Raw genomic sequence first — 18,043 nt, forward strand, 5'->3', positions numbered from 1 at the left:
GTCAAAACGAGGGTGTAGATGGAGAAAGAAGAGATGGAGGAAGAGGCGGAGGAGGAGGAGGCTGGGGAACCGGCCGCGTCCTTGCCGCCACCGCTGCCTCCCTGCCGGCCTCCTGCTGCCGGGGTAAGAGCCACCCAGGTCGGAAAGCTCGGCGGAAGCGGAAGCCGAGCTCTCCGACACGGGTGGCTCTTACCCCAGCAGCAGGAGGCCGGTGGGGAGGCGGTGGTGGCGAAAGAAGAGACGGAGGAAGAGACGGAGGAGGAGGAGGCTGGGGAACCGGCCACGTCCTTGCTCCCATTGCCGCCGGCCTCCTGCTGCCGGGGTAAGAGCCACCCAGGTCGGAGAGCTCGGCAGAAGCAAAAGCCGAGCTCTCCAACCCGGGTGGCTCTTACCCCGGCAGCAGGAGGCCGTCGCCACTGCCGAGCTCGCCGACCTGGGTGGCTCTTACCCCAGCAGCAGGAGGCCGGCGGGGAGGCGGCGGCAAGGACGCGGCCGGTTCCCCAGCTGCCTCCTCCTCCGCCTCTTCCTCCGTCTCTTCTTTCTCCGTCTACACCATCGTTTTGACGGCGCACTGGAGGCGCACGCAAGGGCCTTCAGTACGACGTGTAGATTCCCTCTGGCTCAGTACTTTGGGTGTTTCCCACAGGCACAGCTTCTTCACATACACAGGCTAATAAGGAACATTCCAGCTCATACACCGACCTTCCAGTAAATTTCCATCACTTACAAAGACTCCAATAAAATTCCTGGGGTGGAAGGAGGGATTGCTTTTGCACCCATTGCTCACAGCCTATACACATTTAGATCAAGGAGTGTGTATTGCTCACATGTGGATAAGTTGTATTGTGCATTGTGCAAACTTAGCCACTGTTCCGTGTGTTCACTTTGAAGTGAACACACGGAGCTCAGAAAGGAGCCGCCTGACCCAATCCTGCTCCCTCCCTACTTGTTCAGTGAGTAGGCCATCTGAAAAGGCCCATTGCTACCATTTCCATTCTCCCTAGTGATATAATTTGTGTATCTTAAAAGCTTGCTGTCACCTTCTGCAAAAGGAGATGGCAAAGTAAAAGATGCCACTAAACCTCCTGCAAGATAGCCACTTAATCCAGTTAAAGCTGCAATCCAATGCACTCTTGCCTGAGATTATGCCCACCTGAACTCAGGGGGAATTAGTTTTAGGGAGGCTTGATTGACTTCAGTGAACAACATCTTCCTCAGACTACATGATTGTACTAACAGTGCAATCCTATGCATATCTACTCAGAAGTAAGTCCCATTTAGATTGATTGGTCTTACTCATAGGCAAGTGGGTATAGGATTGGAGACTAAGGGCTCATCTACACCAAGCAGGATGTTTCACTATGAAAGTGGTATATAAAAGGTAGGAGCCACACCAAACAGGAAATAGTGGTATGAAAGCGGTATGTAGTATGTGTCCATGGGCCCCAACAGTTGTCAGTGCACTTCAATACCTCTACAAAGCAGTAGTGTGGCTCCTGCCTTTTATATACCGCTTTCATACCGGAATATCCTGCTTGGTGTAAATGAGCCCGAAATTGGGTTAAATCAAGTGCAAGAACTACCTAATTAAACCGGCTCATGGGTCAAGCACTCCCATAAGGAGAGAGAGCTGCTCCCTCTGTTTTGTTTTTAAAATTATTTCTCTCAATATTGACATTCCCTCCCTTTTATATCAGGACAAGACAAATTTGTAATTCTGTGCATTTGATTCACAGAAGCCAGATTGCAATGGAGGAATGACTGAGTGGAGCAAACTCTATTCAGGTGTTATCATAATAATAATTTGATCATGAGTTGTACCCATTTCATTTTCAGCTGTGTTGCCAAACTATTTTACACATCCCTGGCATTAATGTAAATCAATAAATTTCAACGATTATATATACACCACAAGTTGCTCCTTGTCAACCCCTCTGTTTGTGATTTCAGACCTACCTCCCGGAGGTCACTTACTCTAATATATTATACCAGATTTTCTGAAATGTCCCGTCATCGATCAGGAGCCGGATGGAAAAAAATATCGTCCCCTGGATGAACATCGCAAGAAGCTTAGAGCTTATCATATCCATCTCAAAAGTTTTGTTAGGATAATCCACTCCATAGGCTTTTAAGAAACCCATCAGGGCTTGGTACTGCGACAGTTCAATCAATCCATATCCAAAACAGAATTGTGGGAACATCAGGAAAACATGTCTCAGAGTTTCAGCAAGGTCATGCAAGCCCTGAAAGAAATAAAGTATATCTGGTCATTGTGTGTGTGTTTTCTCTGGTTCCAGAATGTGCTTTATATTATAAGAAGCTGGATAATATATTGAGTTTTATAATAAAAGGTCCATCATTATTATGTTGGCGGTAGTGCTGGTAGAGAATGGTGGAAAGCGGGTACTCATATACTGCAGAGACTCCCTGGTAGGAAGGTACATGTGTGATACATTTAGACTTACAGTGGCTCCACCTCATCAACGGGCCCTTCTCAACAGAGGCCCAGCCAGCCAGTGTCAAAGGAGTTGGAAGACCTAAAGACAGTCGTGCACACGCTGGTAACTTCAAGGCTCAACTTCTGCAAAGTGCTGTACATAGGGCTACCATTGTACCTAGTCCGGAAACTTCAATTAGTTCACAATATGGCAGCCAGGTTGGTTGCCGGTACACCTAGGGGTGACCATATTACACCAGCTTTAAAATCACTTCACTGGCTGCCAATTAGTTTCCGGGCAAAGTATAAAGTACTGTCTATTACCTTTAAAGCCCTTCATGGTTTGGGCCCAAGTTACCTGTGGGATCGCCTTCTCCCGTACATTCCGCCCTGCACCCTCAGGTCCTCTGTTAAGAATTTATTCCAGTCAACAAAAACTAGGCTGACAACCATTACCCAGAGGACCTTCTCTTCTGCCGCTCCCAGACTGTGGAATGCCCTGCCGGGACAGATTCTTCAACTTAACAGTCTTCCGGAATTTAAGAAAGCTATAAAGACTGATCTCTTCCGGCAGGCCTACCCAGTTGAATTTTAAGATACATTTTAATAATGTATTAGTTTTGTATGTTTTTAATCAGTCATATGCATTTTATGGTGTTTTGTATTTGGTACCCTGCCTCGATCCAGAGGGAGAGATGGGTAAGAAATTATTATTATTATTATTATTATTATTATTATTATTATTATTATTATTATTATGCTTTTCATGATTTTAATTTTTGTGAACCGCCCAGAGAACTTTGACTATTGGGCGGTATAAAAATAAATAAATACTCAAAAGTAAATCTCATTCAGTTCACTTGGCATTAGTCTATAGTAAGTACGCTTAGGATAGCAACCTTAAGCACACTTACATGTGAGGAAGCCCCACTAAATCCTATTGACCATAATGGGACTTCTGAATAAATATACATATGGTTACGTTGTTACTCATACTACAATACAATTGGAGTAATCTGGGTTGCAGCACACTGGAACAGTTTAGCCTGCATTGCTGGGCTATGGACATTTACGCCGAAAGTTTGTGTTTCAGGTCAGACAGCAGACAACAATCTGGTGCTGCAGATTGTGTCAGGATGTAGCCTCCCCCAAGCTCTGTACAAGAAGGCTATGTGTGAAAATACCATCTGACAAGTAGTGAAAAGCTGGTCTTTGTGCCCAACACCTAGGCTTCTTGTCATGAAGAGTGAGTAATGCAGTTGACATTTGTACTGGGCAAGTCAGATATGCCATAAATTATCATGAGGAGATGTAGCCAGACACCTGCAAGGGACATATCAATGTCAATCAACAGCTTTGTCTGGTTTTGGCCACAAAACTCTTGTAACCTTCTTTTATTCTTTTTCACTGATCGAATACTGAATGCATATTCAGGAAAACCGTATGTCCATAACGAAAGCTGACATGATCCATTGTAAAACATTGTTTCTCTTTAAGGGGAAAAGGCTGACTTATGCCCTTGTTAACACCAGAGTTTTACTATGGTGGGAATAATCTCCAGTTATATTTAGACATTAGGAAATTACTCTACCAGTTGTTACAATAGGATTTCACTTTTTAAAAGAGTATACAACATGCCTATAAGGTTCTAGCCATTACGGGTTAAAGTACTGATTCTATTAGCTAAATAAAGTTGCCATTTCAGTACAAGAGTAAGGAAAGGAAAGGAACCTCTCGTGCAAGCACTGAGTCATTACTGACTCTTGGAGGGACCCCGCTTTTGCTCACATTTTCTTGGCAGGCCTTATAGCGGGGTGGTTTGCCGTTGCCTTCCCCGGCCGTTATTACCTTTCCCCCAGCTAACTGGGTACTCATTTTACCGACCTCGGGAGGATGGAAGGCTGAGTTGACCCGAGCCGGCTGCCTGAAAGCAGCTTCCACTGGGATCGAACTCAGGCTGTGGGGAGAGTTTCAGCTGCAGAAACTGCTGCTTTACTGCTCTGCGCCACACGAGTAAACTGTCCTCAAAAATCCATTTCTCTTTTGCACCATATCAAGGCCAATCTGTCCATGTTTACACATCAAATGTTTTTGCTAGCCATGTTGTTGATGCTGGCACTGACGGCAAGTTCCAACTAGAAACCAGGACAGTTTTCACAGCCACCAAATGTTTCATGTGCAAAAGTCTAACTGTCTTATTCTTCCAAATAGTTAGAACTGTCAAGGAGTCAAACTTCAACGTTACCACTATTATATGTGGAAAAACTTGTGTCACTTGATGCCAATTTATTTGGACTTCAGGACATAACCTCAAAACAGAATACACACCTGCTCTTTCAGCATTTGTACATCCAACTCCTAAATGTATTAGCATGGTAAGTCTTATTTAACTTTTAAGGGACTCAGATATATGTATGTATATAGTATTTTGTATTGAGTTTCTCTTAAAGCAACTCTGAACTGAAGGCAGTCTATTTTCTATACCAAAAGAGAAGTGCAGCTGCGGGAAGCTGAACCTCTGCCTATGCTGTTGAACATATACATGAAGCCGCTGGGGGAGGTTATCCGGAGATGGGGACTGAGGTGTCATCAATATGCGGATGATACCCAGCTCTACCTTTCCTTTTCATCAAACCCAGGTGAGGCAGTGACTGTTCTGAACCAGTGCCTGGGCATGGTAATGGACTGGATGAGGGCTAACAAACTGAGACTCAATCCAGACAAGACGGAGGTACTGTTAGTGGGTGGTTCTTCTGTCCGGCGAGGTGATGTTTGCCCTGTCCTGGACGGGGTTGCACTCTCCCTAAAGGATCGGGTCCGTAGTTTGGGGGTGCTCTTGGATCCAGAACTGTCACTTGAGGCACAGGTGAACTCAGTGGCAAAGAGCACCTTTTACCAGCTTAGGCTGATATACCAACTGTGCCCTTGTCTGGACAGAGATAGCCTAGCTACAGTTATCCATGCTCTGATAACCTCTCGTTTGGATTACTGCAATGTGTTATACGTGGGGCTGCCTTTGAAAACGGTCCGGAAGCTTCAGCTGGTACAAAACAGGGCAGCCCGTTTACTAACAGGGACTGGCTGGCGAGATCACATTACGCCAGTCCTTTTACAACTTCATTGGCTGTCAGTCCAGGTCTGGGCCCGATTCAAAGTGCTGGTACTGACATTTAAAGCCCTAAACGGTTTGGGGCCAGGTTATTTGAAGGAACGCCTCCTCCCATATGTACCTGCCCGGACCTTAAGATCATATCTACAGGAGCCCTTTTCCATGAGCCCCGGCCAAAGGAAGTGAGGCAGGTGGCTACTAGGAGGAGGGCTTTCTCCGCTGTGGCACCCCGGTTGTGGAATGAACTCCTCAGAGAGGTCCGCTTGGCACCTACACTGTACTCCTTCCATCGCCAGCTGAAGACCTTTTAATTCACTCAGTATTTTAACACTTAATTTTAACTTAAATTTAAATTATACTGTTTTAACTCTGTATTTTAATCTTATATCAATTTTGCTGTGTGGTTTTATCCTGGTTGTGCTTTTTATATTGTATTTTGTATTTGTGTTTTTAACTTGGTTGTTTTATGATGGTTTTAATTTTTGTGAATCCACCCAGAGAGCTTCGGCTATTGGGCGGTATAAAAATGTAATAAATAAATAAATAAATAAATAAATGTCCTATCCCAACTCCAATCTCTCATCCCTCACCACTTGCTCTGTTGCTTCAGGGTCTTTTCGCCCTGCCTAGCTCCAGTACTGGAAGTGAAGCAGCTTGTGAAGAAAAGTGCTAGAAACAACATGGCATGAGGAGAAAAGGCACCCAGGCACTTCTCGCATGTAAAAAGTAGAGCCCACCTCCATTTTATGTATGGACAGGGAAGGAACATGAATAAAGACCTTTTTGAAGGTCTTTTTGAAGACCTTTTTATTCTCTCAGTATTTTAACACTTAATTTTAACAAATTTAAATCTTACTGTTTTAACTCTGTATTTTAATCTTATATCAACTTTGTTGTGTGGCTTTATCCTGGTTGTGCTTTTTATACTGTATTTTGTAATTGTGCTTTTAACATGTTGGTTGTTTTATTATGGTTTTAACTTTCGTGAACCGCCCAGAGAGCTTCGCCTATTGGGCGGTATAAAAATGTAATAAATAAATAATAAATAATAAATAAAAAATTTGACCACCACCACCACACACAGCTTCACCAGCCTGTGGCTTTAATTTTTGGAGGGAAGACATGAATTCATTCTAATTCAGAAAATGTGAAAGTGCTTTGGACACTTGTTACCTTGTAGCATCCTAAAGAAAACTGTCACTTAGATTTTGAAGGACACATGCCCAGTGGGACTCAAGATTGGGACTGCAGTTTGGGTCTTGAGAACTCCAGGGAGGAGAAGGCTAAACCTGGGAAACCCCAGTGTTGAGAGATATATCCATAACAGGGAAATATTGGCCTTGGGTGTTCTGGCAATGCCTGGCTGCCTTAGCCCCATTGGTGATTGTAACAAAGAGGGCAGGTGGTTGGTATCAGCAGGGAGTAGCCACTCAGAACTCTCTAGCCTCTCTTGTCATTCATCCTTATGTAAGCGGAGATCCCTGTCAAGAGGTTGGCCGATTGTATGTGTGTACAGGCTGAATCATCCAATAAATGCAACTATATCAGATCCCTATGTCACCTGTCTCAAAGATAAAGTGTACTTACTCCAAATTCCTCTGAATTAAGAGAGTGTTTCTCCCTGGGCCCTTGAAATGGAATGGGTTTTGTACCCCGCTGCAGATGCTACGTGTGAAAGTGAATGGCCTGCTCGCAGGGTCCTTACCTGATCCGTGGCCTTTTCTTGGGAAATTAGAAACACAACGGAATGTGTTATGATTGTGTTGACACCAAAGAACAAGTTGATGCAGACATAAACTAAAAAGGCCATTCCGGTTTCCTTGAAGATTCCAGCCAGCAAGTACATCCATGAAAACGTTGCGTATCTGCAGAGCATCAACAAGAAGAACAGAACATCCAGTAAAGCAAATGACCATCAGGACTGGCAAAGCACTTCATTTACTCGAGTGGCACTTCTTGTCCAGGTTTTATGTGAGAGGATTTTTCTCTATGATGAGGGAGAAAAGGGGGCTTTTGGCACTGATCTCTTTTGGAAGGGCTAACAGGACATTAAAATCATCTGATACTGATTATGAGATTTCTTGAAATACATAACACGGGCAAAACGATGAAGCACACATTCTGTTGTTTCTGGGCTGACCTGGCTTAGAGTGGTTACTAAATTGATTTTAATTAACACATAAACAACTGCGCTCAGTCTGTCGTTATTTATTTATTTGTTCCTGCCTTTCTACTCACATGGGTCTGCAAGGCAGCATATAATGATAATATCTAAAACTCATTGAAAAGAGAGATATAGAGAGATAAATCTGGTCTCTCATTGCATAGCTGGGCACATGCAAAGATGGGAGGCAAGCATGAGCAGGGATTATGTCGAAAACGTTATAATGGTGGGCTGTGATAACTTTGTTTCTTACACAATATTAAAATTAAATGAAAAAAGATGTGAGGCTGAAATTGACTGCCCATGTTGGACTCTTGGAAAGAGGAAATATTTCATAAACCTGGTGAGGGCACTCATGGATTGAACAGCATAGCCTACAAACTCCAGACCTAAGTAATCCAAACCTAAATTCTCCAACCCAGACTGCCAAAAAAAGTATGAACATATGCAAAACGTCTTGGTCACTTTCACCAAAAGACCCCCAAAGTCAACAGACCTCTTAGAATGTACAAGAGACACCTTTCCATCTGTGCTGTAGCCCTGATTCCTAATATTCTTATAGATCAGAGTCATTTTCTGATATTTTACCTAAATGTGTTGGACTTCAACTCCCATAATTCCCAGCCAGCAATGCCATTGGCCCAGAAGATCCATGTGCATTAAGGATGAAAAAGGCTATTTCCATAGGGATGATCAGGAAAAGAGCAAAAAATAAAATGGCTGTTACTATAATGCCCTTATACAGATTGATGGTGCTACAGCATTTGGAATACTTGTACAGTTCCAGTTGCTGGAGGACAAAGAACAGGAGGACTTCTTCACTCCCTGCTTGTGAGCTTTGTAGAAGCACCTGGCTGGTCACCACTGGGAACAGGTTGCTGAAGTAAATTGTTCTGATCCAGGAGAAGTCTACTTAGTTCCTTTGTAAAACACAGAAATAATGTAATCTCATATGGTTAGGACACTCGCAGGACAGGCAACCCCAAAGTTGGGCAGCTCTACTCATGCCTGGAGGTTGGGAGGGGAGTAAAATCCAGGTTAAATTGAACTAAACCAAATTCTTACCCAAATAGGAGAAGAAGTAGGAATACAGCCAAAATATTATTGTCGTTGAAGAAAGCCGGAATCTGAAAAGCTGAAATTATTCCTACTGAGAGTGTAACGGGTACCAGAAAGTAAACCTGCAGAATGATTATAATTACAACTGATTATTGTAAAGTGAACGCTAAGCCCATTTATTATAGTAATACATGCAGATTACCCATGGAATGGATTTGGCTTGTATTGCATGAAAAATACTATGCTTCCTTAGGGCATATGCACAGAATCATAACTGTTTAATTCTGGATTAATTACTACTTCATATTGTTTGCTTATAGTCACTGACATGCATTTGAATCATCATTGCATATAGGGTTACCCAGGTAATTAAAAACCTCTGGACTTTCCGCTTAGCATGGTTAGAGATACGCACTTCAATGTCAGTGTCATTCTTTTAAAGTTCCTTTAAAAACGGCACAGGTCGCCTTGATCTGGAGACAGACAAAAAATGTTTTTAAGAGAGTTGAAAGTGATCTGAGAGGGACATTGCTACCCGTCATATGCATACATATATTTCTTTGGTCCTGCTGGTTGAACAAGTCTTGGAAATGGTGCAAAACCAGCAAAATCTGACAACCAGAAGCTAAAGTGGGTTGAGTGTATACGTTATATTATGAGAAGCAATTCCCTCTTTAAAATCATCTTCAGCCGTCCTCTGTCTCTCTCTAGACTTACTGGTGTCGGTCTGGTGATGTTTTTTTTCTTTTCTTTTCTTATTAAAGTGTGACTGCACTCATGCTTTCATAAGAACTTAAATAAAATAAAATGAAAAATATTTAATGCATCACAAAATGGGGTAGGATACGGAGGGTGTGGGCTCATCTACACCAAGCAGGATATTCCACTATGAAAGGAAAAAAGGAAAGGAACCTCTCGTGCAAGCACTGAGTCATTACTGACTCCTGGAGGGACGCCAGCTTTCGCTGACGTTTTCTCAGCAGGCCTTATAGCGGGGTGGTTTGCCGTTGCCTTCCCCAGCCGTTATTACCTTTCCCCCAGCTAGCTGGGTACTTTTATGGTCACGAGATTCTCCCCCTCAGTCCACATGTGGCCGTGCAACATTCCAGGCATCGCACCTGTCACAGTGGCCATTTTTTTCCAAACAAGAACCGGAGCACACGAGCGCTCCAGCGAAAACAGCAAGGTAAAAAAAAAAAAACCCTCCCGTCCCCCCCTCCCACTCCCCATGGGCACTGAGGTCCTGAAGAGCTGCATGCCCGGTTCCCGGCTACTCCTGTTTACTTGTGAGGAGCCGAGATGAAACCGGGATGGCTGCCCACACGTCCGGCGGTCTCGGGACAATTCCAAGACAGCAGGAAAAGTTGGGATTAAAGCCGTCCTGGTTATCCCAGGGAAAAGGAGGGCTCATCCCTCTCTGCCGCTGGGATCCCCTGTGATCATGTGGGTGCACAGGGATGATCCCTGGGCGATCCCAGGGATAAATGCTGGTGTAGACATGCCCTTGGTCATTTCAAAATACTGTTTTTGTATCTTGGTATAGAAATCTCCGATTTTATTTCAGTTCTTTTCTAACGATTGCTTGTTGTTGTTTTTCTTGTTGGGCAAAGTGAAGCGACGTGAACACTAACCCCGCTCCTAATTAGTTAGCAGCCTCAAGACTCTCCAGTCTTTCCCCTTAGTTAGAAATGAGGATTGCCTGCCGGCAGGGATTCACTAAGAAGTATCAAGTTGCAGCGTATCACCGCATTAGTCTCAGTCTGCTGAATATTGATTTCAGTTAGATCACTGGGAAGCTTTCGACTGGATGATTTATAAATACCCCCATTTCACAGCAAGCATACAAAGTGTGAAAGAGGCAGGCTGTTACGCCGAAGCCAGAAGTGTGTGTCTGGCTAGATCTTCAGATCTAACCAACTCTGTGTATATTCTTTGATTCATGCACACGCACAGGCAAGCTAGAAGTGGTTTGTGCCAACTCACATGAGAAACACAGCCTTATTTAACAATTCGCCTGTAGCTGGACAGAAAAAGGATATAGTCCATGGAAATGCACTGCTGAGCTCTCATAGGATGACCCTATGAAAAGGAGGACCGGGTTCCTGTATCTTTAACAGTGGCATAGAAAAGGGAATTTCAGCAGGTGTCATTTGTATATATGGAGAACCTGGTGAAATTCCCTCTTCATCACCACAGTTAAAGCTGCAGGAGCTATACTAGAGTGACCAGATTTAAAAGAGGGCAGGGCACCTGCAGCTTTAACTGTGGTGATGAAGAGGGAATTTCACCAGGTTCTCCATATATACAAATGACACCTGCTGAAATTCCCTTTTCAAGACAACTGTTAAAGATACAGGAGCCCTGTCCTTCTTTTCATATGGTCACCCTACCTTAGATATTTGTTTTATCTAGATGGCTCTGAGAGTGGAGAATGTTGACTATTATTTGGATGTTTTGCTCTGGCTTTTAAACATTTTAACATTACACATTAGCTTTAAAAAGGAGTAATAAGCACGGTATATGTCAATTATGTGCTATCAAAATAATTTCTATAGTTTCCCTAGAAGAGCATCTGAATCTGACTTATATAAGAGCAAGGCTCAGTTCATAATTGACAGCGGGTTTGTTTTGTTTTTAAATTGCCTTATTGCCAGAGTTACCGAGTGCCTGCAGTTCCTAGTGAATTCAAACGCTGAGGGATAAATAAGGTATAGACATGATATAAGAGATGCAGAAGCCAGTCTCCTGATGATTTGCGTGTCTTTAAAGCTGAACTACAGGTGGAAGAACCACAAATTAAATCTAAGTTGTGGCCTAATTTACAATCAAAATCCTTCAATACAGGTGCTTCTCTACAGGCTCTTTTCTCTGAGGGGAACATCTCTGAAGTATGATTAAGGCCTTAGCTAGACCTAAGGTTGGGTGACCATATGAAAAGGAGGACAGGGCTCCTGTATCTTTAATAGTTGCAGGGAAAAGGAAATTTCAGCAGGTATCATTTGTATATATGGAGAACCTGGGGAAATTCCCGCTTCATCACACCAGTTAAAGCTGCAGGAGCTATATTAGAGTGGCCAGATTTTAAAGAGGGCAGCTTTAACTGTTGTGATGAAGAGGATATTTCATCTGGTTCCCCATATATGCAAATGACACCGGCTGAAATTTCCTTTTCAATACAACTGTTAAAGATACAGGAGCCCTGTCCTCCTTTTCATATGGTCACCCTACCTAAGGATTATCCCAGGCAAATGGAGGAGTCATCCCTGCCTGCTCCCGGGATCTCCTGTGTGTCATTGGATGTACAGGGTTGATCCCGGGACAATCCCAGGATATAGGCCTTATCCATGATCTACACTACTGCTTTAGAACAGTTTATAACAGTAGTGACAACTGCTGAGGCCCAGGGCACAAAACATATACAGTCTTCAAAACATTTTCAAAGTGTTATATCTTGCTTAGTGTAGATCTGGCCCTGGTCTAGCCATGGCCTAAATCAAGTGAATTTTATTCTGGCTACATTTTTATTGTGCTGCACCCCAACGTAATTTTTGTTCCTGCCAATGCAGGTTTGTGAATTTGCAAAATGTTTCCAGTCCTTCCAAATGTATTTATTTTTTGATGTTGAGCAAATGTTAAAGAAAGTTACGTAACCCAAGAGAAGAAAGAGAGGAACAAAAATATTTGTTTCAGAATCAGTGTTAATTATGAAAGAAAAATATTTCTTGAATAATATGGTTCGGAGTATTTTTGAGCACATTTTCTGCCCAGCTAGGAATACTTTCCCCAATATGAACAGAAGTTTTCTATGGCAGAGTTGAGAAGGCAAGGTCACTCACAGCAGCCCTTACATGGGTAGCTATTACTCATAGTTCTTAACAAAATACATACCACTGGATGGCTTTTAGACCTGACTTTTTGCCTCTGCCTCTTTGCAATTTAACCTAAAGGCAATTTTTCTGCCTACAAGTTAAAAATAAATTGAAGTCCTGACCTTAATAGCACACTGATCTTTTATAAATGTGCTGAGCTTTATGCATATAGCACAGTCAAACAAACAAAAAGGCCATGCCTTAGCATATAGACGCTGCAATAGTTCTAATTCTAAATATTTTTAAATGACCTTGCCCAAAGTTAGTATAGACCTTTGTGGGTCAAAATCATAACCATCCTCGTCGTCATCATCCTCAAGATCATCGAATTCAAGACATTACTGAACGTTGCATTTCATGATGTAATTTCCACTTTGCTGTTCATCATACAACATTTTCCATATTATATTTAAGAGATAACCACTTACCAGGTCGTAAATGAAATTAGTCACCCAGTAGCTTGTTACACTGATGCCTGAGATATGCTGTAGCTGTTTTGCTTTGGTTTGATGTTCCTTTACCACGTAAAGCACAAAGCTGGCTGTTGTGATGGAGTAGCCAATCAGAACAGACATGGAGACAATGATATCCAGTAAACTACTAAGCCTGAAAGGAAACAGAAGCATTTTCCAAATAAAGATGTAGACAGGACCAGCCCTAGGTTTAAGGGGGCACTGGGCAACGTGACCCTGGTGGCATGCCAGCAGGCAGCCGTCAATAAAGGGGACAGATGAGACTCCCTTCTTTGGTCTGGGCACAGCCACGGAAAAAGGCAGCCAGTACAAACGTTGTTAGATGCTCCTTATTACTGGCCACAGTCAACAGTGGAGCATTTTGATCCAGCTGGTTTCTGAACAGTCTTCAAAGGTAGCCCCACCTAGATCATGTTGCAATCATTTAAACAGGATGTAACTAAGGTGTGGATCACTGTCAGTACAATCAGATCAGATATTTAGAGCCTCTGGGGCCAGATTCTCGGTATCACAGAAATTAAATGTAAATGGGGTACAAAGCGAAACTATACAAGACGACAAGTTCCAAGATTCTTCAACCCTATGGTGTATTTTATAAAATCAAAAGCAGATCCTGAAGGCTGAAATTGGGAGCAGAAGATTCATACGGGGGAGAAGAGGAAGGGGCTGCTTAAACATTTCCTTTTCTAATATTCGCTTGCTCAAAATTTGCACCCTTCACAATGATTTTTGAGCTGTACCCTGAGAGGAAGGGAAAGGGGTTAAGCAGTCCTACCATCATTTTTCCTCCAGTGGCTGCTTTTAGTAGAAAAATAAACTAAAAATCTCTGGGAAGAAGTACAAGAAATACTGAGCATGTAATGTAGTTTGGTCCTAATTCATTCCAATTTGGGGGAATCACTAGGGTCTGATTACTTATAGGTTCTGAACAAGAACAAATTTTTGTTAGAGAAACTCTGTTTCTTAGCAACACTTTTTGTTGAACCCCTTTAGTAGAAAGCAGCATAATTAGGAGAAAGAACTCGACATTTGGGACTCGAAACTATGTAGAAAGACTGCATGATTTGTCTGAAGGAGAAAGGCTCCCAAACTATTGCTCCATCACCATCGCTTCCTCACATTTAAAATGACCCCATGATGTTTCTATGCAATGTCTTTTCAGCGATGGTCAAACTAATCCAGGATGCCCTGCAAGGTTTTCAGTTCTGAGAGCCAATTGATGCTCAGGTCGTTCAATGCATTAGCTATGACCCCATGACTGATCCAGTTGGCTAGCATGTAACATAATCCAGACTGTGCTTCAGGCAGATCAAGAGTAGACAGTCAACTGCGGGTGGTTCTCTTACAATTTTAAAAAGAAATTATAACATTAACACCTTACATGGCTTGTTCTTGACTCTCTCCACCAGGATAAGGATGAGCAACGACCGAAATGCCTACAAGAACAAAAACAGTCATTTAAGGATTGTCACACAGAGGAGGGCCAGGATCTCTTCTCGATCCTCCCAGAGTGCAGGACACGGAATGATGGGCTCAAGTTAAAGGAAGCCCGATTCCAGCTGTACATCAGGAAAAACTTCCTGACTGTTAGAGCAGTACGACAATGGAATCAGTTACCTAGGGAGGTTTTGGGCTCTCCCATACTAGAGTCATTCAAGAGGCAGCTGGACAACCATCTGTCAGGGATGCTTTAGGGTGGATTCCTGCATTGAGCAGGGGGTTGGACTCGATGGCCTTGTAGGCCCCTTCCAACTCTGCTATTCTATGATTCTATGATTCACTGTTTAATACAAGTGCAAGTTGAAGAACAGAGAGGTTAACAGCCTATTCCCTCTGCCACTGGATGCCCTGGTACCTCATCTTGAGCAAGACATACAATTCAGCAGTTCTACAGTATTAGCTATAATAGTTTGCCCAATGAATGATCTGGTCATTCTATACCACTGGTTGAGGGTCAAATTAGATGTGGTGGTGGCTGATCTATCTCAAGTCCTACCCAATCTATATAAAGCATGGGAGCAGTTGAAAGTGTGACATGGGTAGGCAGGAGGAGGGAGCTGATCCACCCACAGTTTTCATCTTGAATATATTTTCCCTCCGTGGATTGCTTCCAGCTTTGGAGGTCCACTGGGGAAAATGCAACAGTCATAGAATCATAGAATCGCAGAGTTGGAAGGGGCCTACAAGGCCATCGAGTCCAACCCCCTGCTCAATGCAGGAATCCACCGTAAAGCATCCCTGACTGATGGTTATCCAGCTGCCTCTTGAAGGCCTCTAGTGTGGGAGAGCCTACAACCTCCCTAGGTCACTGGTTCCATTGTACTGCTCTAACAGTCAGGAAGTTTTTCCTGATGTCCAGCCGGAATCTGGCTGGACATCAGGAAAAACTTCCTGACTGTTAGAGCAGTACGACATGGGACTATGATTAGGGCAGAATTCCCCCCTCTCTCCTGCCCTCCCATGATGCTTTCTCAATTGCATTCTCACCAAGCTCAGCACACACAAAGTTTCAAAATGTACATTTTGTTGCTTGAGCTTGCACCAAAGCTGAAAGTGACTCAAAAGTCGAAAATAAATTACTTAAAACATTTTTATATCACTGTAGTGTTTGTACTCACTGGGGCCCTGGCTGGCATTGGTGACTTGAGCAACACACACACACACACACACACACACACACACACACACACACCACACCTGCCATTTTCATTTTCTGTTCTTGTGAAGCCTTTTAAAAATAGGTTGCCGATCTATTATTGGGTAGTAATAAAAATATGGGAAGAATTGCATTGAAAAATATGGAATAGATAGAAGTTGCCGGTGAAAGCTGATTGTAAAAAAACAAAAGCTCATCAAACTCAAATTTTCCCTTAAATGCAGTATTCCCCCCATCGATGACTGATATCCCCCCGGTTCATATCAAGGGAGTACAAACAACTAGAAAGCATTTTTTTCCCCTTCTATCAAAAATAAAGGAGATAAAGTTTGACTAAGCCGTTAATACTCCCTTCACTGTAAAGCCATTTTCTCTTTACTGCAGCTTAGGCTAGAAGTCAAAATTTCCATTTCAATACGTATTTTCCAAGGCTTGGAAGACGAAGAAGCACAATATACACATAAGTCAAAAGCCATTATGATTTGCTTAGTGGCAGTGTAAAAAGCTCTTTTTATGTGCCTTTTTAAATACTCCAAGCGTAAGTCAAACCTCAAAAGCAGGATTGCCACCTATTTCAAATTGCTAAAATGACGGTGAACTTTTATCTGGCCATTTCAATGGTTCTTAAGCTGTCATTTATTCGTCAAAGCAACAAATAGCTTTGGCTGCCTGAAAGATGCAGTGGAGAAAATTCCATCGTTTTCGTCTCCATCCAGGTTACCTGTCCGATTTCGAGTTCCAAGTTCATTGTATTTACCAGTCCTGAGTGCTTGCATGTGTTTAAGAGAAAAGTCTGAGAATAATCCTTGCTTGAGCATGAGATTAAAACAATTTTACTAACTGTGTCTCCAGCAGCACGTAGTAAAACTGGGAATGTAAAGAAAACTTGTAATTGATGTTCTGAAAAGTCTATGAAGTGGGCAAGCCATGTTGCTGTTTTACGCTGATCATTTTTAATGGGGTTAAATAAAAGTGTTATGCTTTGCCATGTCACAACGTATTAGGCACAGGCTGGAAACAAAACCTCTCAACCTGCAGTGGCAAATGATGTTGCCAAGGTTATCGAGCACCTACCGTATCCAGAAGAGTTTTCTTTTGGCAAGTTAGCTCGGAGTATGAAGTTATTCAGGCTGTTGAGGTAGGCTGGGAGACTGTGATAACCTTCTGGATTATACCAGACCTAAATTGAAATTTCAGAGACAAAAAAAGAAAGAAGGGGGAGGTATTTTTTAAATTATTTTTTGGCTAATAATGCTGATAATAGGAAAAGGTTCTTCCCCGAACCCTTAAGCCTGGATTTGCATGTACATATTTTGCCTGCTTATTTTCATATGTGTGGGACACTCTCACCCCATTGAGGCTCAAAGAAGGGAGGGTGACCATATGAAAAGGAGGACAGGGCTCCTGTAGCTTTAGCAGTTGTATATATGGAGAACCGGGTGAAATTCCCTCTTCATCACCACAGTTAAAGCTGCAGGAGCTATACTAGAGTGACCAGATTTAAAAGAGGGCAGCTTTAACTGTGGTGATGAAGAGGGAATTTCACCAGGTTCTCCATATCTACAAATGACACCTGCTGAAATTCCCTTTTCAATACAACTGCTAAAGATACAGGAGCCCGGTCCTCCTTTTCATATGGTCACCCTAAAGAAGGTCCCCTGGGCAAAGGAACCTTTCCAGTAATGCAAATATCAGTGCCATGGTGTATACGTAACAGAACAAAATGCAAACCCTGGGTGGGGGGGAACTTTAAGCAATTTCCTCTGAAAGATAACATTCTGACGTTTTAAACATAGGTTTTACCCACAGCAATCACAGTGGAACTATATAGAATCAGAGCCTACCTGTGGTAACCTGTTTATCATTCATAAAACACTTTTAATTTGCAAAGGGCTAAAAGCCAGGCAGATCTCTATTTCTGATTTTATAGGACTGGATTATGGAGTGAATGCAATTAACATGCATATTTGTGTTATGTAAATAGCAGCCTCTGAGGAATCCTGAGAAGCTCATGGCCTTGGTCGTTGGCAGGGTGAGTTTAGCTCTTGCTGTTCTTGTCACAGTCCAAACAAAAATCACCTCGGTGATGCTACTATTTAAATTTCAAGTATTTAGGTGCAAACTGAGCCAAAGAGTAAAACTGCCCCTTCCCAGAGTCACAAGACTACTCAGGCCTCACCAAGGATCTTTACAACAGAAAAAAATGCATGCTAATTGCATTCATGCAATTAAAATCATGATTAGTTTGGTGTATAGAAGGGGATTTGACACTGAGA

General features: G+C 42.7%; 1 protein-coding gene across 1 annotated transcript in view; it reads right to left on the reverse strand.

The window, feature by feature from the left end:
• Window positions 1-18,043, reverse strand: part of ABCA12 (ATP binding cassette subfamily A member 12) — a 160,971-nt gene that overhangs the window by 21,840 nt on the left and 121,088 nt on the right. Inside the window, exons 38-43 of the mRNA XM_063116106.1 lie at window positions 16,842-16,947; window positions 14,493-14,547; window positions 13,067-13,244; window positions 8,776-8,891; window positions 7,252-7,411; window positions 1,975-2,243 (exon numbers count right to left, since the gene is read on the reverse strand). Coding sequence (XP_062972176.1) covers window positions 1,975-2,243; window positions 7,252-7,411; window positions 8,776-8,891; window positions 13,067-13,244; window positions 14,493-14,547; window positions 16,842-16,947 — 884 coding nt within the window. The remainder of the gene's footprint in view (window positions 1-1,974; window positions 2,244-7,251; window positions 7,412-8,775; window positions 8,892-13,066; window positions 13,245-14,492; window positions 14,548-16,841; window positions 16,948-18,043) is intronic.

This window comes from Elgaria multicarinata, chromosome 2 (assembly GCF_023053635.1).
Source record: "Elgaria multicarinata webbii isolate HBS135686 ecotype San Diego chromosome 2, rElgMul1.1.pri, whole genome shotgun sequence".
Taxonomy (NCBI): Eukaryota; Metazoa; Chordata; class Lepidosauria; order Squamata; family Anguidae; genus Elgaria; species Elgaria multicarinata.